Source organism: Haliotis asinina, chromosome 7 (genome assembly GCF_037392515.1).
Source record: "Haliotis asinina isolate JCU_RB_2024 chromosome 7, JCU_Hal_asi_v2, whole genome shotgun sequence".
In the NCBI taxonomy this organism is placed as follows: domain Eukaryota; kingdom Metazoa; phylum Mollusca; class Gastropoda; order Lepetellida; family Haliotidae; genus Haliotis; species Haliotis asinina.
Genome location: NC_090286.1, coordinates 66,198,023 through 66,221,930, shown reverse-complemented (window position 1 = coordinate 66,221,930; position 23,908 = coordinate 66,198,023). Strand labels below are relative to the sequence as shown.

The window sequence follows — 23,908 nt, the reverse complement described above, 5'->3', positions numbered from 1 at the left end:
TGATCAGATAAGTATCAATGGTCTGTGAATGATCAGATAAGTATCAGTGGTCTGTGAAGTATCAGATAAGTATCAGTGGTCTGTGAATGATCAGATAAGTATCAATGGTCTGTGAATGATCAGATAAGTGTCAGTGGTCTGTGAATGATCAGATAATTATCAATGGTCTGTGAATGATCAGGTAAGTATCAATGGTCTGTGAAGCATCAGATAAGTATCAATGGTCTGTGAAGCATCAGATAAGTATGAATGGTCTGTGAATGATCAGATAAGTATCAATGGTCTGTGAATGATCAGATAAGTATCAATGGTCTGTGAAGCATCAGATACGTATCAATGGTCTGTGAATGATCAGATAAGTATCAATGGTCTGTGGAAAAGCATCAGATAAGTATCAATGGTCTGTGAATGATCAGATAAGTATCAGTGGTCTGTGAATGATCAGATGAGTGTCAGTGGTCTGTAAATCATCAGATAAGTATCAATGGTCTGTGATTGATCAGATACGCATCAATGGTCTGTGAATGATCAAATAAGTATCAGTGGTCTGTGAATGATCAGATAAGTATCAATGGTCTGTGAATGATCAGATAAGTATCAATGGTCTGTGAATGATCAGATAAGTGTCAATGGTCTGTGAATGATCAGATAAGTATCAGTGGTCTGTGAATGATCAGATAAGTATCAATGGTCTGTAAATCATCAGATAAGTATCAATGGTCTGTGATTGATCAGATACGCATCAATGGTCTGTGAATGATCAAATAAGTATCAGTGGTCTGTGAATGATCAGATAAGTATCAATGGTCTGTGAATGATCAGATAAGTATCAATGGTCTGTGAATGATCAGATAAGTGTCAATGGTCTGTGAATGATCAGATAAGTATCAATGGTCTGTGAATGATCAGATAAGTATCAATGGTCTGTGAATGATCAGATAAGTGTCAATGGTCTGTGAATGATCAGATAAGTATCAATGGTCTGTGAATGATCAGATAAGTGTCAATGGTCTGTGAATGATCAGATAAGTATCAATGGTCTGTGAATGATCAAATAAGTTTCAGTGGTCTGTAAATCATCAGATACGCATCAATGGTCTGTAAATCATCAGATAAGTATCAATGGTCTGTGAAGCATCAGATACGCATCAATGGTCTGTGAATGATCAGATAAGTATCAATGGTCTGTGAAGCATCAGATAAGTATCAGTGGTCTGTGAAGTATCAGATAAGTATCAGTGGTCTGTGAATGATCAGATGAGTGTCAGTGGTCTGTGAATGATCAGATAATTATCAATGGTCTGTGAATGATCAGGTAAGTATCAATGGTCTGTGAAGCATCAGATAAGTATCAATGGTCTGTGAAGCATCAGATAAGTATGAATGGTCTGTGAATGATCAGATAAGTATCAATGGTCTGTGAATGATCAGATAAGTATCAATGGTCTGTGAAGCATCAGATACGTATCAATGGTCTGTGAATGATCAGATAAGTATCAATGGTCTGTGATTGATCAGATAAGTATCAATGGTCTGTGAATGATCAGATAAGTATCAATGATCTGTGAATGATCAGATAAGTATCAGTGGTCTGTGAATGATCACATAAATATCAGTGGTCTGTGAAGCATCAGATAAGTATCAATGGTCTGTAAATGATCAGATAAGTATCAATGGTCTGTGAATGATCAGATAAGTATCAATGGTCTGTGAATGAACAGATAAGTATCAATGGTCTGTGAATGATCAGATAAGTATCAATGGTCTGTGAATGATCAGATAAGTATCAATGGTCTGTGAATGATCAGAGAGGTATCAATGGTCTGTGAAGCATCAGATAAGTATTAATGGTCTGTGAATGATCAGATAAGTATCAATGGTCTGTGAAGCATCAGATAAGTATCAATGGTCTGTGAAGCATCAGATAAGTATCAATGGTCTGTGAATGATCAGATAAGTATCAGTGGTCTGTGAATGATCAGATAAGTATCAGTGGTCTGTGAAGCATCAGATAAGTATCAATGGTCTGTGAATGATCAGATAGGTATCAATGGTCTGTGAATGATCAGATAATTATCAATGGTCTGTGAATGATCAGATAAGTATCAATGGTCTGTAAATCATCAGATAAGTATCAATGGTCTGTGAATGATCAGATAAGTATCAATGGTCTGTAAATCATCAGATAAGTGTCAATGGTCTGTGAATGATCAGATGAGTATCAATGGTCTGTGAATGATCAGATAAGTATCAGTGGTCTGTGAATGATCAGATAAGTATCAATGGTCTGTGAATGATCAGATAAGTATCAGTGGTCTGTGATTGATCAGATAAGTATCAATGGTCTGTGAATGATCAGATAAGTATCAATGATCTGTGAATGATCAGATAAGTATCAGTGGTCTGTGAATGATCACATAAATATCAGTGGTCTGTGAAGCATCAGATAAGTATCAATGGTCTGTAAATGATCAGATAAGTATCAATGGTCTGTGAATGATCAGATAAGTATCAGTGGTCTGTAAATCATCAGATAAGTATCAATGGTCTGTGAATGATCAGATAAGTATCAATGGTCTGTGAATGATCAGATAAGTATCAGTGGTCTGTGAAGCATCAGATAAGTATCAATGGTCTTTGAAGTATCAGATAAGTATCAGTGGTCTGTGAAGTATCAGATAAGTATCAGCGGTCTGTGAATGATCAGATAAGTATCAATGGTCTGTGAATGATCAGATAAGTATCAGTAGTCTGTGAATGATCAGATAAGTATCAATGGTCTGTGAATGATCAGATAAGAATCAATGGTCTGTGAATGATCAGATAAGTATCAGTGGTCTGTGAAGCATTGCAGTATAGACCACATGACCCATCCAAGCTATGTCTCCTGGGAAATCCAGACAATACAAGGGGCTATCAAAAAGCAGTGAGTCTCACCAAGACAATGATATGTTTCATTTTTTTTATGACTTATGTTTGGTTTTTTTTAACAATTTTTTTTTTTTTCACACAATATCTGTCAACCTCAAGTAAATTGGTTTGCTATGTACCAGACTCACAATTCCTATTTTGTTTGACTTTTAAACTTGGTACCCCCTAAAAATGCAAAATTTGCAATATATGCATCACAAATTTCAGGAAATGAAATATGCAAGAAACATTTCATGTGTTTGATGTAGGTAGAAGTCTACTAAAAAAAGTAGTTTCGAAATTACAATCACTTGTTAAAGTGACTCCTCCTTTCATGTCTACTGAAAGAGCTTGAAAGAGACACTACCCACCCCCTTCCAGATAATGTTGTCAAAAGGACATTACTGTTTCTAATGTTTTCACTATACATACATGATGCCAAGGGTTTAAGCTAAATCCTGAATGGTCACACGTCAGATCCCAGTATATTATAAACAGCTTGAATATCTGGAAACAATGTTTGTGAAAAATCAAAGTGGGGGTGTACTTTAAAACAGCCCCTGTCTATATCTAAATCTAGCAAACTTCATCGTTGGCTGTTGATTATGAAGGGAACACGTCCAATATCATTCTGAACATATTATACATATCATATTACCTGAGGACATATCATTATCCAAAAAGTACCAAAGGACATATCATTTTCATTTACAAATATCATACTCATATCTCGTGAAATTTTGCATATGGCTTTGCTAATGATCCTTTCACAATGAAATGGAAACTTTACAAACATAGGACGTGGAGAATATAGTTAGGCTCACTACTTCTTGACAACCCCTTGTAACTTTGATCATCATTCCAGTGTGTTAATACGAGTCAGGAGGCGCTCAGATCCCATTCCCACCCAGACACACAGTCAAGCGTGTCAGTTTTCAAAATGCAGCGTGAATTTGCTCATTTGTGAATAAACATCTGTTTCAGTCACTGGGGCACCCTTGTTACAGTGAAGAGCCGCCAGCATTTACACCTCTCACTCCTGAGGAGTTCCTCAAGCTTTTCTCTCTGTACATATGAACTGTCTAGTCCTCGGCCCAGCACCACCAGCATTATGTCATACAGGCTTTGTTGTTTGTGATAGCGTCAACATACAGGCTCGTGTCACAGAGCCAGGATCACCTCACACAACATGGCTTTATAGCAACACCATATACAGTTTCTATGTGATCAATGAGGTGAATTACAGTCTACTGGGCAGGTAACATGGCTTGGATGGATTCTTGGAATCTGGTGCACAGAGGAAGGAAACCACTGTTACATGTCCCTGTAGTTGGTGGTCAGGCCGGGAGACACAGGACCACAAATACAAGCCTAGGTCATGACTTGGCTGCACCTATGCCATGTTTGTACTTCATCATATTTTAATACTGCAGCCTGGTTGTGAGTTCTACATGTGCTGGTCACCTTGTGAAGTAATGCTCTATGGGCAATATCATCATGCTTGTCAGTATTTTTCAAAGATGACATGTGATATGAGAGCTGTATATTCAAAGTCCTTCAAAGCCAGTAACTTACCAACTTTTTGTTACAAGTACTGACGTTCCACCAAAGACCATTGTATTATCAACTTTAAACTGTGACTACACAGATGATGAGTTTAATGAACCTCAACGTCTGTCAACAGCACACCACTACAAGGACATGGTGGCATAGGCTGACACATGCAGCTGTATATTGGCGACTGTGATACCAGGAACACCCAGACAACACTGTCTATGTGATGATCTAGTAGCAGGTCCTTGCTCCCAGTTCAGTTATGCAGCATTGCTGTAGTTGGGGTTTTATGAGTACTTCACTCACTTCTGTTTAATCCAAGTGCCATGATTGATCTGAGTGGGTGGTTCACTGTAGGGTCTGTCTGTCAACTGTGATATGTGCTAACAGCTGTTGTGCGAGATCTGAAGCTATATACTGTTAAACAAAGTAATGAGAGTTTGTCCATGACACTGGATACTGTGCAAGTCAATGCAAGATGCCAACCATGTGGTGAGTGTGTGACCGTGTTACACTTAAACAAAGGCATTTTGTAGGAAGCTGAAAGACTTTTTATTTATCTACTACATTCATGTACATATATTTGTATGTGTTTTATTCGGACTGTATGCTTGTTTTTATATTGTATTTTGTACTATATTTATTTCCTACCATTTTATGATGGTGTATGTCTGTATGCTTATTCCTGTGGGAGATAGGCCTCTGGTGTTCTACGCCAAATTGTCTTTGTGACAATCAAAGTTGAAATAGCAGGTGAATTTAGAGTGTCACTCCTGTATGCCTCAGATTTTGATGCACCAAGACATTATACAAACAATAAATGACATGACCGACTTAGAACATCCATTGGACTGGATGGGGGCACCTGCTGGCAGGACTTGGATGTACAACCTTACACTTTCTTGTGTCTTTACCACATGGTATTTGATTCCCTGTGCAAGGGGAGAGCACCCACCCACTACCAATGATCCCTGCAATGGCATCACTGACACTTGGCTTTATAGTTCTTTTAAGTTCACTAACCACTTTCAACATGAAGATTGTAGTTTATCCTTGCAATGCTGTCAGTCAAGCAGACTGGTTTGGAAGGCGGTTTGTATCAGCGGTGACTGATAGATTGTAGTGAGCAGCCCCAACGTCACTGGGATACAGGACACTTCTTTATCAATACCTGGGATTCACACTGGAAAATTAACTACAAGTCACATGCAACCAAAAAATGAAATCAAACTTTAATAAAACGCAGCCACCACTTATTCATGATATATAAAATGCATTGCTTATTAAGAAAAACAAATAAACAAAGTTATAAGAGTGTAATTGGAAATCAAAAGTGCAATGTTTTGTACTTTGGTTTATCTCCTTCAAAACAAAGTAGCAGTGATACCAAACCCAGTCAGAGCTGGTGGGTGTGCACTGAAGTGTAACGCATCTTTTTCATTGGCCACTGGTTCATTGGCCAATACGCTCAGCCGGCTCTTTGTTTATAGTGTTAATTGCATGTGGTCAGCGATTGACGTGTAAGTGTCAATAAACCAGACATTGAGTTTTCTCTGTGCCAGAGTGTGCTTATCACAATCAACATGTTTTGTTTTGTTTTGTTTATGTTAGGAGTAGGTTATTTACTAGTTTGTGTACACAACAAAGATTAGACTACTGTTCCCGACCTGTGGTGTCAAGATGTTGACAGATGTGTCATGTATGTGTGGCTGTGATAGTGTTGGGTATCAAGTACTTACATGTCCAGCAACTACTCGTTTACTCACTACCAAGATATAATATTGTTAATGCATTTTTGTCTGCTGGGATAAATCTGTTCATTCTTGATGATGTGTGACCTTTAACCCTGAATCACTGTCATATATCTCTTGCTTCATGTATGTTGAGAGTTATGTCCCCTGCTGATGACTGGATCAAGGTTGTGATGTTGCCAAGATCAGCAGAGGTGAGACTAGCACATAGTTTCATGGTTACATTTATATTATTTTATATTACTATATTATTAAGCAGCCAGTGTCATCTCATGAGCGATATATATGTTGCATTGCCTTGTTGAGTGGAGTTCCAGCTGTACAGGGAAACAATTTGTCTCTCAGAATTCAATGTCCTTTTTCTGGTATGTCACATGTTTAAATATTGAATAAGAGGCTAGTGCGTGTCAGTGTTTCATGCATGAAAGCAGTTGTGTTTGAACAGAATGCAGTGTTTTACAAGTGAGCAGTCAGATGGTCACTGCCTTGTGATGAGGCAAATCAGTATGATGTGAAGGTGTCCTCCTTCAGTATGTAAATATATTAGTCATCTAAGTTGGACAATGTGTGGTTAACAAGGTACATGAAGATATATTTTGACTACTAATGAGACAGAATGTGTGAGAGTTGTGTTTGTTTGGAGTTTGACAAGTGGCTTTGCACACACAATGCGGGGCAACAATGCCTCATGTAAAGATCTTCGCACAGAGCAGCAATGTTGTGAGTCTAGCAAGGAGGTTCAGGCTGATATTAATCAATAGTCACTTTCATGCTTTAGCATCAACAGTCTTCAGGATATCTATTGGGACTTACCAGTCTCACAGGGTGGAAATGGGGGAATACAGAGACTGGCTATCCTGTAAAAGTTAAGTGAAATAGAATGGTGTGTGTGACCTCTTCCAAGGTGTGTGTGTGTTTCTGGGTAGTAGGGCTGTGAGACAAGTGACACATGGCCATTGTGAGCACCTCGAGGAGGTGAGGGACCTACACATGGTCTCAGTATCAGCTGCTGTCACATAGACCCTGCAACTTTCATTTGTATTTCTATGTTTTCCAACAATTTTGTTGATGGTGTTATTTTGTGGCAGAGGAGCACATATACTTATGATAACATTGTTAGATAGATTCTAACATTTTCAGTATCCTTGTACTGTGGATTTTTGGACACATCAGAAATGATTGTTGTCATCTTTCTAATCACACAAATGACAATAAAACTGTCACTAATATATAAAAGACAACTTTATCCTGAAGTTTTTACAATGTATGTGACACATCACCCATACGTAAGCACTGCCGTCTGAGGACCTAGGATAACAACATTATTTGTGACATTACAACTCCACAAGTATTCATGTGATGCATCATTTGTTGACTAGTTGTGAAATACTAACTTACATAGTCGTCGTAAGCAAAGCAAGTGATGCAGTTGCTAATACAAGTCTAGATCTGTTTATTGTTGGAGACAATTCTGAATTTGAATTAAAAATATGACCATATGAAGTTGTTGTGTTTTCACTGTGTGTTGTTGGGGAGACACGTGATGAACATACAATTTTACTCATAATCTTGCCCGGAATTACTCTTGAACAGGCAGACCCAATCCTGGCACTCCTTGTATTATTCCTCTAACAATAAGCAGCAGGCCTGGCAACAAGAACTACCAGATTCTAAATCTCTGGAGGCAGTGCAGTACAAGAGAAGAATATGGGGTGAGTGTGTGGTTGTTCGTCCATTTCACTCCCTCCAAGAATATTGGTCCAAGGCCGAGTTGCTAAGGAAGTGTGAAGACATCCACTTCCCTTCCCCCAACCCCACAGGATGTGAAGACATTTCTCATGCATCAGTCTGGTCATTTGGAAGCTTCATCACTGAAATCAAATGGTCAAGACACATCACGCAAAATGGCAACTAATACATGTCATACATGTGTCACGCATAAAGCCACTCTCAAGACACCACACTTCAAATGACACAATGTATATTGTACCCAGTGGCACCCTTTACCAGTTACAAGCAGTGTTACACTTAATAATTTACATGCAATGCAACACCCATGTGCAGTACTTAATGTACTGCACACAATATACACTTGATATCACTTCACGCTCAATATCACATGCAATGACTCATTTAATGTCAACTGTCACAATTAATGTTACAGACTGTCACCTTCCTATATCTCAAATGCATCAGTGAAATGTGACTACCTGTGTCACATCTTGCATACATCAGTGTAATGTCACCCTACCTGTGTCTCGTATCTCACATGCATCAATGTAACATCACCCTACCTGTGTCTCACATCTCACATGCATCAGTGTAACATCACCCTACCTGTGTCTCACATCTCACATGCATCAGTGTAACATCACCCTACCTGTGTCTCGTATCTCACATGCATCAATGTAACATCACCCTACCTGTGTCTCACATCTCACATGCATCAGTGTAACATCACCCTACCTGTGTCTCACATCTCACATGCATCAGTGTAACATCACCCTACCTGTGTCTCGTATCTCACATGCATCAATGTAACATCACCCTACCTGTGTCTCACATCTTACATGCATCAATGTAACATCACCCTACCTGTGTCTCACATCTCACATGCATCAATGTAACATCACCCTACCTGTGTCTCGTATCTCACATGCATCAATGTAACATCACCCTACCTGTGTCTCACATCTTACATGCATCAATGTAACATCACCCTACCTGTGTCTCACATCTCACATGCATCAATGTAACATCACCCTACCTGTGTCTCGTATCTCACATGCATCAATGTAACATCACCCTACCTGTGTCTCACATCTTACATGCATCAATGTAACATCACCCTACCTGTGTCTCACATCTTACATGCATCAATGTAACATCACCCTACCTGTGTCTCGTATCTCACATGCATCAATGTAACATCACCCTACCTGTGTCTCACATCTTACATGCATCAATGTAACATCACCCTACCTGTGTCTCGTATCTCACATGCATCAATGTAACATCACCCTACCTGTGTCTCGTATCTCACATGCATCAATGTAACATCACCCTACCTGTGTCTCACATCTCACATGCATCAATGTAACATCACCCTACCTGTGTCTCGTATCTCACATGCATCAATGTAACATCACCCTACCTGTGTCTCGTATCTCACATGCATCAATGTAACATCACCCTACCTGTGTCTCGTATCTCACATGCATCAATGTAACATCACCCTACCTGTGTCTCACATCTTACATGCATCAATGTAACATCACCCTACCTGTGTCTCGTATCTCACATGCATCAATGTAACATCACCCTACCTGTGTCTCACATCTTACATGCATCAATGTAACATCACCCTACCTGTGTCTCACATCTTGCATACATCAGTGTAATGTCACCCTACCTGTGTCTCGTATCTCACATGCATCAATGTAACATCACCCTACCTGTGTCTCACATCTTACATGCATCAATGTAACATCACCCTACCTGTGTCTCACATCTTGCATACATCAGTGTAATGTCACCCTACCTGTGTCTCGTATCTCACATGCATCAATGTAACATCACCCTACCTGTGTCTCACATCTTACATGCATCAATGTAACATCACCCTACCTGTGTCTCACATCTTACATGCATCAATGTAACATCACCCTACCTGTGTCTCACATCTTGCATACATCAATGTAACATCACCCTACCTGTGTCTCACATCTTACATGCATCAATGTAACATCACCCTACCTGTGTCTCGTATCTCACATGCATCAATGTAACATCACCCTACCTGTGTCTCACATCTTACATGCATCAATGTAACATCACCCTACCTGTGTCTCACATCTTACATGCATCAATGTAACATCACCCTACCTGTGTCTCACATCTTACATGCATCAATGTAACATCACCCTACCTGTGTCTCACATCTTACATGCATCAATGTAACATCACCCTACCTGTGTCTCGTATCTCACATGCATCAATGTAACATCACCCTACCTGTGTCTCACATCTTACATGCATCAATGTAACATCACCCTACCTGTGTCTCACATCTTGCATACATCAGTGTAATGTCACCCTACCTGTGTCTCGCATCTCACATGCATCAATGTAACATCACCCTACCTGTGTCTCACATCTTACATGCATCAATGTAACATCACCCTACCTGTGTCTCACATCTCACATGCATCAATGTAACATCACCCTACCTGTGTCTCGTATCTCACATGCATCAATGTAACATCACCCTACCTGTGTCTCGTATCTCACATGCATCAATGTAACATCACCCTACCTGTGTCTCACATCTCACATGCATCAATGTAACATCACCCTACCTGTGTCTCGTATCTCACATGCATCAATGTAACATCACCCTACCTGTGTCTCGTATCTCACATGCATCAATGTAACATCACCCTACCTGTGTCTCACATCTTACATGCATCAATGTAACATCACCCTACCTGTGTCTCACATCTTACATGCATCAATGTAACATCACCCTACCTGTGTCTCGTATCTCACATGCATCAATGTAACATCACCCTACCTGTGTCTCACATCTTACATGCATCAATGTAACATCACCCTACCTGTGTCTCACATCTTGCATACATCAGTGTAATGTCACCCTACCTGTGTCTCGTATCTCACATGCATCAATGTAACATCACCCTACCTGTGTCTCACATCTTACATGCATCAATGTAACATCACCCTACCTGTGTCTCACATCTTACATGCATCAATGTAACATCACCCTACCTGTGTCTCGTATCTCACATGCATCAATGTAACATCACCCTACCTGTGTCTCGTATCTCACATGCATCAATGTAACATCACCCTACCTGTGTCTCACATCTCACATGCATCAATGTAACATCACCCTACCTGTGTCTCGTATCTCACATGCATCAATGTAACATCACCCTACCTGTGTCTCGTATCTCACATGCATCAATGTAACATCACCCTACCTGTGTCTCGTATCTCACATGCATCAATGTAACATCACCCTACCTGTGTCTCACATCTTACATGCATCAATGTAACATCACCCTACCTGTGTCTCACATCTTGCATACATCAGTGTAATGTCACCCTACCTGTGTCTCGTATCTCACATGCATCAATGTAACATCACCCTACCTGTGTCTCACATCTTACATGCATCAATGTAACATCACCCTACCTGTGTCTCACATCTTGCATGCATCAATGTAACATCACCCTACCTGTGTCTCACATCTTGCATACATCAATGTAACATCACCCTACCTGTGTCTCACATCTTACATGCATCAATGTAACATCACCCTACCTGTGTCTCGTATCTCACATGCATCAATGTAACATCACCCTACCTGTGTCTCACATCTTACATGCATCAATGTAACATCACCCTACCTGTGTCTCACATCTTACATGCATCAATGTAACATCACCCTACCTGTGTCTCACATCTTACATGCATCAATGTAACATCACCCTACCTGTGTCTCACATCTTACATGCATCAATGTAACATCACCCTACCTGTGTCTCGTATCTCACATGCATCAATGTAACATCACCCTACCTGTGTCTCACATCTTACATGCATCAATGTAACATCACCCTACCTGTGTCTCACATCTTGCATACATCAGTGTAATGTCACCCTACCTGTGTCTCGCATCTCACATGCATCAATGTAACATCACCCTACCTGTGTCTCACATCTTACATGCATCAATGTAACATCACCCTACCTGTGTCTCACATCTTACATGCATCAATGTAACATCACCCTACCTGTGTCTCGTATCTCACATGCATCAATGTAACATCACCCTACCTGTGTCTCGTATCTCACATGCATCAATGTAATATCACCCTACCTGTGTCTCACATCTCACATGCATCAATGTAACATCACCCTACCTGTGTCTCGTATCTCACATGCATCAATGTAACATCACCCTACCTGTGTCTCACATCTTACATGCATCAATGTAACATCACCCTACCTGTGTCTCACATCTTACATGCATCAATGTAACATCACCCTACCTGTGTCTCACATCTTACATGCATCAATGTAACATCACCCTACCTGTGTCTCACATCTTGCATACATCAATGTAACATCACCCTACCTGTGTCTCACATCTTACATGCATCAATGTAACATCACCCTACCTGTGTCTCGTATCTCACATGCATCAATGTAACATCACCCTACCTGTGTCTCACATCTTACATGCATCAATGTAACATCACCCTACCTGTGTCTCGTATCTCACATGCATCAATGTAACATCACCCTACCTGTGTCTCACATCTTACATGCATCAATGTGACATCACCCTACCTGTGTCTCACATCTTGCATACATCAGTGTAATGTCACCCTACCTGTGTCTCGTATCTCACATGCATCAATGTAACATCACCCTACCTGTGTCTCACATCTTACATGCATCAATGTAACATCACCCTACCTGTGTCTCACATCTTGCATACATCAGTGTAATGTCACCCTACCTGTGTCTCGTATCTCACATGCATCAATGTAACATCACCCTACCTGTGTCTCACATCTTACATGCATCAATGTAACATCACCCTACCTGTGTCTCACATCTTACATGCATCAATGTAACATCACCCTACCTGTGTCTCGTATCTCACATGCATCAATGTAACATCACCCTACCTGTGTCTCGTATCTCACATGCATCAATGTAACATCACCCTACCTGTGTCTCACATCTCACATGCATCAATGTAACATCACCCTACCTGTGTCTCGTATCTCACATGCATCAATGTAACATCACCCTACCTGTGTCTCGTATCTCACATGCATCAATGTAACATCACCCTACCTGTGTCTCGTATCTCACATGCATCAATGTAACATCACCCTACCTGTGTCTCACATCTTACATGCATCAATGTAACATCACCCTACCTGTGTCTCACATCTTGCATACATCAGTGTAATGTCACCCTACCTGTGTCTCGTATCTCACATGCATCAATGTAACATCACCCTACCTGTGTCTCACATCTTACATGCATCAATGTAACATCACCCTACCTGTGTCTCACATCTTACATGCATCAATGTAACATCACCCTACCTGTGTCTCACATCTTGCATACATCAATGTAACATCACCCTACCTGTGTCTCACATCTTACATGCATCAATGTAACATCACCCTACCTGTGTCTCGTATCTCACATGCATCAATGTAACATCACCCTACCTGTGTCTCACATCTTACATGCATCAATGTAACATCACCCTACCTGTGTCTCACATCTTACATGCATCAATGTAACATCACCCTACCTGTGTCTCACATCTTACATGCATCAATGTAACATCACCCTACCTGTGTCTCACATCTTACATGCATCAATGTAACATCACCCTACCTGTGTCTCGTATCTCACATGCATCAATGTAACATCACCCTACCTGTGTCTCACATCTTACATGCATCAATGTAACATCACCCTACCTGTGTCTCACATCTTGCATACATCAGTGTAATGTCACCCTACCTGTGTCTCGCATCTCACATGCATCAATGTAACATCACCCTACCTGTGTCTCACATCTTACATGCATCAATGTAACATCACCCTACCTGTGTCTCACATCTTACATGCATCAATGTAACATCACCCTACCTGTGTCTCGTATCTCACATGCATCAATGTAACATCACCCTACCTGTGTCTCGTATCTCACATGCATCAATGTAATATCACCCTACCTGTGTCTCACATCTCACATGCATCAATGTAACATCACCCTACCTGTGTCTCGTATCTCACATGCATCAATGTAACATCACCCTACCTGTGTCTCGTATCTCACATGCATCAATGTAACATCACCCTACCTGTGTCTCACATCTTACATGCATCAATGTAACATCACCCTACCTGTGTCTCACATCTTACATGCATCAATGTAACATCACCCTACCTGTGTCTCACATCTTGCATACATCAATGTAACATCACCCTACCTGTGTCTCACATCTTACATGCATCAATGTAACATCACCCTACCTGTGTCTCGTATCTCACATGCATCAATGTAACATCACCCTACCTGTGTCTCACATCTTACATGCATCAATGTAACATCACCCTACCTGTGTCTCGTATCTCACATGCATCAATGTAACATCACCCTACCTGTGTCTCACATCTTACATGCATCAATGTGACATCACCCTACCTGTGTCTCACATCTTGCATACATCAGTGTAATGTCACCCTACCTGTGTCTCGTATCTCACATGCATCAATGTAACATCACCCTACCTGTGTCTCACATCTTACATGCATCAATGTAACATCACCCTACCTGTGTCTCACATCTTGCATACATCAGTGTAATGTCACCCTACCTGTGTCTCGTATCTCACATGCATCAATGTAACATCACCCTACCTGTGTCTCACATCTTACATGCATCAATGTAACATCACCCTACCTGTGTCTCACATCTTACATGCATCAATGTAACATCACCCTACCTGTGTCTCACATCTTGCATACATCAATGTAACATCACCCTACCTGTGTCTCACATCTTACATGCATCAATGTAACATCACCCTACCTGTGTCTCGTATCTCACATGCATCAATGTAACATCACCCTACCTGTGTCTCACATCTTACATGCATCAATGTAACATCACCCTACCTGTGTCTCACATCTTACATGCATCAATGTAACATCACCCTACCTGTGTCTCACATCTTGCATACATCAATGTAACATCACCCTACCTGTGTCTCACATCTCACATGCATCACTGTAACATCACCCTACCTGTGTCTCGTATCTCACATGCATCAATGTAACATCACCCTACCTGTGTCTCACATCTTACATGCATCAATGTAACATCACCGTACCTGTGTCTCACATCTTACATGCATCAATGTAACATCACCCTACCTGTGTCTCGTATCTCACATGCATCAATGTAACATCACCCTACCTGTGTCTCGTATCTCACATGCATCAATGTAACATCACCCTACCTGTGTCTCGTATCTCACATGCATCAATGTAACATCACCCTACCTGTGTCTCACATCTTACATGCATCAATGTAACATCACCCTACCTGTGTCTCACATCTCACATGCATCAATGTAACATCACCCTACCTGTGTCTCGTATCTCACATGCATCAATGTAACATCACCCTACCTGTGTCTCACATCTTACATGCATCAATGTAACATCACCCTACCTGTGTCTCGTATCTCACATGCATCAATGTAACATCACCCTACCTGTGTCTCACATCTTACATGCATCAATGTAACATCACCCTACCTGTGTCTCGTATCTCACATGCATCAATGTAACATCACCCTACCTGTGTCTCGTATCTCACATGCATCAATGTAACATCACCCTACCTGTGTCTCACATCTCACATGCATCAATGTAACATCACCCTACCTGTGTCTCGTATCTCACATGCATCAATGTAACATCACCCTACCTGTGTCTCGTGTGTCTCACATCTGACGTGCATCAATGTAACATCACCCTACCTGTGTCTCGTATCTCACATGCATCAATGTAACATCACCCTACCTGTGTCTCACATCTCACATGCATCAATGTAACATCACCCTACCTGTGTCTCACATCTTGCATACATCAGTGTAATGTCACCCTACCTGTGTCTCGTATCTCACATGCATCAATGTAACATCACCCTACCTGTGTCTCACATCTTACATGCATCAATGTAACATCACCCTACCTGTGTCTCGTATCTCACATGCATCAATGTAACATCACCCTACCTGTGTCTCACATCTTACATGCATCAATGTAACATCACCTGTAAGGAAGGACATATGAATGTATCACTCATTATTGCTGAGAAAGCTACCTTTCAGAGTAGTTTCTAACATCATTATCAAGCAAGTCATGAACAGCATGTAGGCATGCAGCAAAGAATTCACTACCTGTGTCTCACGTTTCACATGCATCTGTGTCACGTCACCCTACCTGTGTCTCACATCTCACATGCATCTATGTAATGTCACTCTACCTGTGTCTCACATCTCACATGCATCTATGTAATGTCACCCTACCTGTGTCTCACATCTCACATGCATCTATGTAACGTCACCCTTCCTGTGTCTCAGACCTCACATGCATCTGTGTAATGTCACTCTATTTGTGTCTCAGATCTCACATGCATCTGTGTAACGTCACTCTACCTGTGTCTCAGACCTCACATGCATCTGTGTAATGTCACTCTATTTGTGTCTCAGATCTCACATGCATCTGTGTAACGTCACCCTACCTGTGTCTCAGACCTCACATGCATCTGTGTAATGTCACTCTATTTGTGTCTCAGATCTCACATGCATCTGTGTAATGTCACTGTATAACATCAATACACCTGTGGCTCACATACTACATGGATGTGCATAGCGTTACTCTACCTGTGAAGCATGGCAGCCTTTCTTAGCTGTTTCCTCTGTCTACTGAGTGCCCGCTTGTGTTTCCGACTGTTTGTGTGTGCTGTAAAGTGACGAGTAAACAGCATCAACTGACTGTTATTGGGTCTTGTTATTGCTAACTACTCCTTGTTTCAGTCTCTCAACAACAAAACAACTCTGAGAAATTGCTATCTACTGATGCTAAGCTACAAATAGTGTTAAGAGCCAGTGTGATCACATACCGTCCCATTCCTGCAAGGTTGTGAACACCCGTCCTGCACACACATCACATATGTTGTAGACATGTTCTGTCACAGTGCCTCCAGCCTCCAGAGGAGGGACACCAGGATTTTCATCCTGAAACAACAACTTTTATCACTTGTACTGGTAACTTCCCAGCTGCCTTCATGGCACCTTTCATGGCTGCCTACACCACTGCCTTCATGCCTGCCTTCATGGCACCTTTCATGGCTGCCTACACCACTGCCTTCGTGCCTGCCTTCATGGCACCTTTCATGGCTGCCTACACCACTGCCTTCGTGCCTGCCTTCATCGCACCTTTCATAGCTGCCTACACCACTGCCTTCGTGCCTGCCTTCATAACTGCTTTCATACAAATAATGTCCAAAAATGGTACTATGACTGCTCACTCTTCTGCTGTGATGTGTAGCACAGTAACACATCCCTGTATTGTATAGTACAGTAACACATCCCTGTATTGTATAGTCCAGTAACACATCCCTGTATTGTATAGTACAGTAACACATCCCTGTGATGTATAGTACAGTAATTTGTACTATAATCCACTATATAATCAACTATTCCCCTTTATATTCCAGCACGGGCAACAAGGCCTACATTACCTGTAATATAGCAGAGAGTATGTCACAGGCTGGTTGCAAGACATTTTCAGCCCACCGACTGACATCCGTCGAGTCAACACCATACACTGGCAATGCACCTGGGCCTGGAAACAGTGGAGGAAGTACTAGGGATTCACACAGTCTCACTAGTCTGTCTCACAATACTATTCCCTCTCTGCAATGTTAAAGCCCTAAGTAAGGCAAGTCTAGATATCCTCAGTTTCTGAATCTCTGGTTTTCCTGGTACTCCCTTTCAGTTTATGTGATAGACTTGGCATTGGTCTACAGGCCCACATACTTCTGTATGATGTTGTACACACTCACAAATACTTTGATCTGCTCTCATGAAAATTCACATAGTGCCATATACATGGATGAGTCTTTCATAAACATTGACATTCTGTGACACATTAACACAATGATCCACACATTGAAATATTGTCACACACATTAACACTGATCCACACATTAACATACTGTCACACACATTGACACACTGATCCACACATTGACATACTGTCACATACATTAACACACTGATCCTTACATTGACTATTTCTACACACTGACAAACTGACACACTGATCCACACACAGACATACTGTCACACACACTAACACTGATCCAAACATGGACATACTGCCCCACACATTGACACACTGATCCACATATTGACATACTGTTACATACATTAACACACCGATCCTTACAGTTAACATATTGCCACACATACTGATCTACTCAGGCACACTGACATACAGTCACAAACATTAACACACTGATGCATCCATTGACATACTGCCACACACTAACACACTGATTCACACATTTAAATACTATAAACCAACTATATTCTGCGACCTACTAATTATTGTGAAAACTGCGAGTGTTAAAAATCATGCAGTAATAAGTACGAAAAATATGTTTATTTCCAACAACAAAATGGCAATGATAAGTGACAACAACTAAACCTCTTCAAGTACATATACAATCATGACACATTATCACGTCTCAGGACAATGCAATAAACTTGTTGACACCATGCTAATCCGTTAATTGCACAACCACCAGCTGTCATGTCACAACAAGCATGATAATGCCTCACAAAGATAGGGGTCAATTAGCTTAGACATGTTAGACAATGGTATTGCGATCTACTCACACAATCCAGCTTTAATCCAACCACGCCTCACTGCATCGACATCCTTCGCAACACTGTCAAAACATTTCACCAACCACCTTGCGTGCACCGGTTTCATGATGCTTATTCTCAAGTCAATAGAATCTCTTGTCTTCTTTTGAAGTTGCTCAACCATTCGCTTGGAATACCAGTTAGTAAATTCTCTTTTGAGCACTTGTTTCATGTTGCCATTCACAGACAGGTCGAGGGGTTGTAATTCACCTGTACACCCCGCTGGAACAAATCTGACCACAAAGTTTCTCTTCTTCAACAGGACGAGAAATGACTCACATCTGCGGGCAGCAAACACATAAAAAATCACCAGTGACTTTTGTTTGCCTGGAAGTTCAAGTTCTTTTTTCACCTGCTTTACATGTGGCACTGTCAACGTACTCCAGCATTGTATCCTCGGTACTCCAGTGCGTCGGAGAGTGAGTTATATTCCAGTCAGGCGGGAAAGTGAACTTGGGGTGGCACGTATCGGTAGTCCCCTGGTAAATGATTTGAGGAGGAATCATACTGCCACTCATGGAACATCCGAGTAACATGGTGACTTCTCTTTTGTCATCTAGTCCTACAATGTCCACTTGTTTAGAACCACACTGGCTCATTGTCCAGTTCGACACAGGCACAAACTGGTCAAAGTTTATCACTAATTCTTCAGGAATGCACTGTTATTCAATCACTTCGTGCACTGATGACACAAACTCTGTCTTCTTGTCCTCGAAGTCTGCCGGCAGTTTCCGCACGGTTTTGGTCCCTTTTCGTTTGACAAATCCAATTCGTCGTAGGAAGGATTCAGCCCAGCTCCTGTTCAGTTCGATGGGTCCGCCATTCTCGGACAACAACATTCTGTTTTCGTATAGGACGATCCCTTGGGCAGCAGCTAAAACAATGTTGTAGTTGATGATACCGCCCCCTTCCCTGATGCCAGTCACGTGATCTTTTACAAGTTTGTCGAGTTGACCCAGGAGCAAAAGTCGCCCATGCACCAGTTCCGTTACATCTTCAGTGTTGTTTTGGGGGTTTTTTTTCAAGTACGATGTCTTCATATACAGAGCTTTCACCGATATCCCATCCTAACATTTTGCTGAAATGTTTGGCTGCTTTGGAATTTCTATTTTCTGCGGCATACTGGTGATCTTCGCTCTGGTCAAGGGGTAAATGGCATTGTTCTCTCACTTTCTATTGACTCCACGTTTTCTAATCGTCTTGTCTGGTGTCTTCTGACATGATAGTTTCATTTATTGCAGCCATTCTTGCCGCCTTTCAGGTGTCTCGGCCTTGTAAGGGTCGGGGAGATACAAGTTTTCACTTCGCTTTGTAACGGTAAGATACTTCAACATTGTCAATGAACTTTGATGTTACGTGTGATCTTTAAATACAATTTTAAAAACTCAAATTCATGACACTGAGTAACTGAGCTCAGCAGTATTATCAGGTTTGTGTTTATAACCATCCCGGGCATCATCAGGGCCTTTGAGTCAAAGAAAACACAATGGACAAGATTACGTTTGATCTCTGTTTATTTAGGGGTCGTTTAAAAACAACCACTCGCAAAATTAAATCTTGCATTCTTGGCTGAGTAGCGTGCTTCGCAGTAAATTGCAGTTGCAGAAATTAGTTGGTTTACAGTACTGATCCACACAATGACTACTGTCACACATTAAAACATTTACCGGTATCCACACATTCAGATTCTGTTATACTTTAACAAACTGATCCACACAATGACATACTGTCACACATTAAAACATTGATCCACACATTCAGATTCTGTTACACTTTAACAAACTGATCCACACATTAAAACACTGATCCACACATTCAGATTCTGTTACAGTTTAACACACTGATCCACACAATGACACACTGTAACACATTAAAACACTGATCCACACATTCAGATTCTGTTACACTTTAACACTGATCCACACGTTGACATACTGTCACACATTAAAACACTGATACAAACACTGACATACTGTTGAACACTGACACAATGATCCACACATTGAGATACTGTTACACATTAGTGCTTTTAGAAAGTTTTTTATATACAATACAGCGTAAAGAATTGTTTGTAAATGTAAATACTGTTGCTAAATATCGCATACCCATTAATTTGGATTTATTGTTGGTTGGTCATGCTACTCTGCCACTTCATGAAACAAATTATTATTTGAACATGTACATAGATATATTAAGTTAACTGAAAGATTTTTGTAGTTTATTCATGTATATATTATTGCCACAAATCCCTGTTGTCAATGTTTTCATATTGTAAATATACACAATCATATAAACATTGTCAGTTGACTAGCAGAGTCACCAATATCAGAACTGTCCATACACAATCATATAAATAGTCACCAACATCGGATCTGTCCTTACACAATAACATAAACATTGTCAGTAGACTAGCAGAGTAACCAATATCAGATCTGTCCATACACAATCATATAAACAGTCACCAGCATCGGATCTGTCCTTACACAATAACATAAACATTGTCAGTAGACTAGCAGAGTAACCAATATCAGATCTGTCCATACACAATCATATAAACAGTCACCAACATCGGATCTGTCCTTACACAATAACATAAACATTGTCAGTAGACTAGCAGAGTAACCAATATCAGATCTGTCCATACACAATCATATAAACAGTCACCAACATCGGATCTGTCCTTACACAATAACATAAACATTGTCAGTAGACTAGCAGAGTAACCAATATCAGATCTGTCCATACACAATCATATAAACAGTCACCAACATCGGATCTGTCCTTACACAATAATATAAACATTGTCAGTAAACTAGCAGAGTAACCAATATCAGATCTGTCCATACACAATCACACAAACATGATAATACTGGTTTACAATGTTCCAGAACAGAATGCTGCACTATATCACTATATCATTCATTCTTGTCAAAACTTGGTCATGTAGAAAGCAGCAGTTCCTGCACCAAAGACCTGGTAACAATGACACCTGTATTCAGGTGTTGGAGCAGCTAAACTTTCCCTGTAAATGTTTTCATATTGTAAATATGACATATGCAACTTCTGGGAGAGGGCGTTCCTAAGTTGGATAACTTGTGCCCAATCCATTTCATTTTCGAATAAAATATGTTTAAAACAAATATCAACACACTTATCCACATATTGACATGCTGTCACAAACATATACACACAGATGACCCATTGACATACTGCCACACACTGACATACTGTCACACAGATACACTGATGCACACATTGACATACCGTCACAAACATGGACAAACTGATCCACACATTGACACACTGATCTACACATTGACATACTGACACACCCTGATCCACATACTAACACACTGATTCACCACTGACATTCTGTCACTCGCATCTGAACTCTGATCCACACATTGTCACACTGAAACACAGACTGACATACTGATGCACATATTTACAGTGGCACACACACTGACATACTGTCATACACACTGAAACACTGACACACACATTCACACAATCAATAGCTAAGATGGATAGAAATATTATTAAAATGTGTGCACGTTATCAGAAATCAGCCAGCCACTAGAACCTGAAAATGCCGCAAAATACTTGACACCTTGTTTGAACTTGGGTTCATTATTGATGATATTTCTGATTCACAATCTTCACATGAATGTGTGCCATTTTGCAGTTTCTTGCCGGTGCCAACTATAACAATTGCACAAAAGATTAAAAGATATAGCAATAAAAACATCAACTGGAACTCTGACATTGTTGAGCAGTGAAAATAGATCAGCTGGTAGTATGGGCAAACGTCAAGGACAAATGCTGTGACTCTCAATAGCGACATCAACTGTTTTGTTCTATCATGTTTCCATATTTGTGAAACGTGAGCCAGGGACTTCCATAATTTGCTGCTCACTGGACTTCTATCCACTTCAGCTATCATAACAGCAACACTATTTTTCAGAGTATTATCATTTGCAGAAGCCCTTTGTCTTTTCAACTGTCCTCATTTGTCAAACAGTTTATGCAAGACCTTGGACTTCTCCAATTGATAATGACCTGAAAAATAGCACTACCCTTATAATTCACATATTGACACACTGGTACACAAATTCACAGACTGTGACACACCGTGACACTGGTACACAAATTTACACACTGTCACACACTGTGACACTGGAACACAAATTTACACACTGTCACACACTGACACACATGTTGATGTCCCCATGCTAACGGTCGTTCAAAATGGGTTTACAAAACTGTCTCACCAACCCTGCTGGACCTTACGTTTCAAGAATCTGTTCCGAATCCACTTGATTTGCCGCTTAGCATACTGACGAGTTGCCAGCTTCAGCAGCTCCAGACCTGTGAGAACACATGAAAACATTGTCAGTTGACTGGCACAGCCACCAATATCAGGTCTGTCCATACACAATCATATAAACATTCTCAGTTGACTGGCAGAATCACCAATATCAGATCTGTCCATGCACAATAACATAAACATTGTCAGTTGAATGGCACAGTCACCAAAATCGGATTTGTCCGTACACAATAATATAAACACTGTAAGTTGACTGGCAGTCACTAATATGAAAACTGTCCATACACAATCATATAACATTGTCTGTTGACTGGCAGAGTCACCAATATCAGATCTGTCCATACACAATCATACAAACATGATAATACTGGTTTACAATGTTCCAGACCAGAACGCTGCACTATATCACTATATCATTCATTCTTGTCAAAACTTGGTCATGTAGAAAGCAGCAGTTCCTGCACCAAGGACCTGGTAACAATGACACCTGTATTCAGGTGTTGGAGCAGCTAAACTTTCCCTGTAAATGTGGTGTTACGGTAAACCTGAATTACAAAGACGCATGGTCTTCTTTGAGACCATACATCAATATCAGAAGTCTCCGCTATCTTTCAGTGTACATCCACAATGATACTGTTCTGTATGTGCTCCACAGAGACCATATATTGATATCAGTGTTTGGACTCTGCTATCCTTTAGAAATAACAACAAATATAAACAAAAATAATACAAACATATTCAGTAATAGCTCATCTTGCTACTAAAGGTTATTGTGCAGGGGGGCAGGTGGGG

General features: G+C 40.6%; 2 protein-coding genes across 5 annotated transcripts in view; one reads left to right on the top strand and one right to left on the bottom strand.

The window, feature by feature from the left end:
• Positions 1-7,714, top strand: part of LOC137291694 (F-box only protein 25-like) — a 62,172-nt gene extending 54,458 nt beyond the window's left edge. For 2 of the 4 annotated variants that reach the window (XM_067823130.1, XM_067823132.1), the window contains exon 8: positions 3,895-7,712. In XM_067823130.1, the coding sequence (XP_067679231.1) occupies positions 3,895-3,987 (93 nt within the window). In that variant the 3' untranslated portion in view covers positions 3,988-7,712. Of the gene's footprint in view, positions 1-3,894 lie in introns of all 4 variants that reach the window. The other 2 variants (XM_067823131.1, XM_067823133.1) reach the window with 2 other exon arrangements.
• The window catches only part of LOC137291693 (tRNA dimethylallyltransferase-like), a 96,493-nt gene continuing 80,024 nt past the window's right edge, over positions 7,440-23,908 (bottom strand). The window contains exons 9-13 of the mRNA XM_067823129.1: positions 23,080-23,157; positions 17,598-17,701; positions 16,977-17,091; positions 16,738-16,816; positions 7,440-8,086 (exon numbers count right to left, since the gene is read on the bottom strand). Coding sequence (XP_067679230.1) covers positions 8,068-8,086; positions 16,738-16,816; positions 16,977-17,091; positions 17,598-17,701; positions 23,080-23,157 — 395 coding nt within the window. The 3' untranslated portion in view covers positions 7,440-8,067. The remainder of the gene's footprint in view (positions 8,087-16,737; positions 16,817-16,976; positions 17,092-17,597; positions 17,702-23,079; positions 23,158-23,908) is intronic.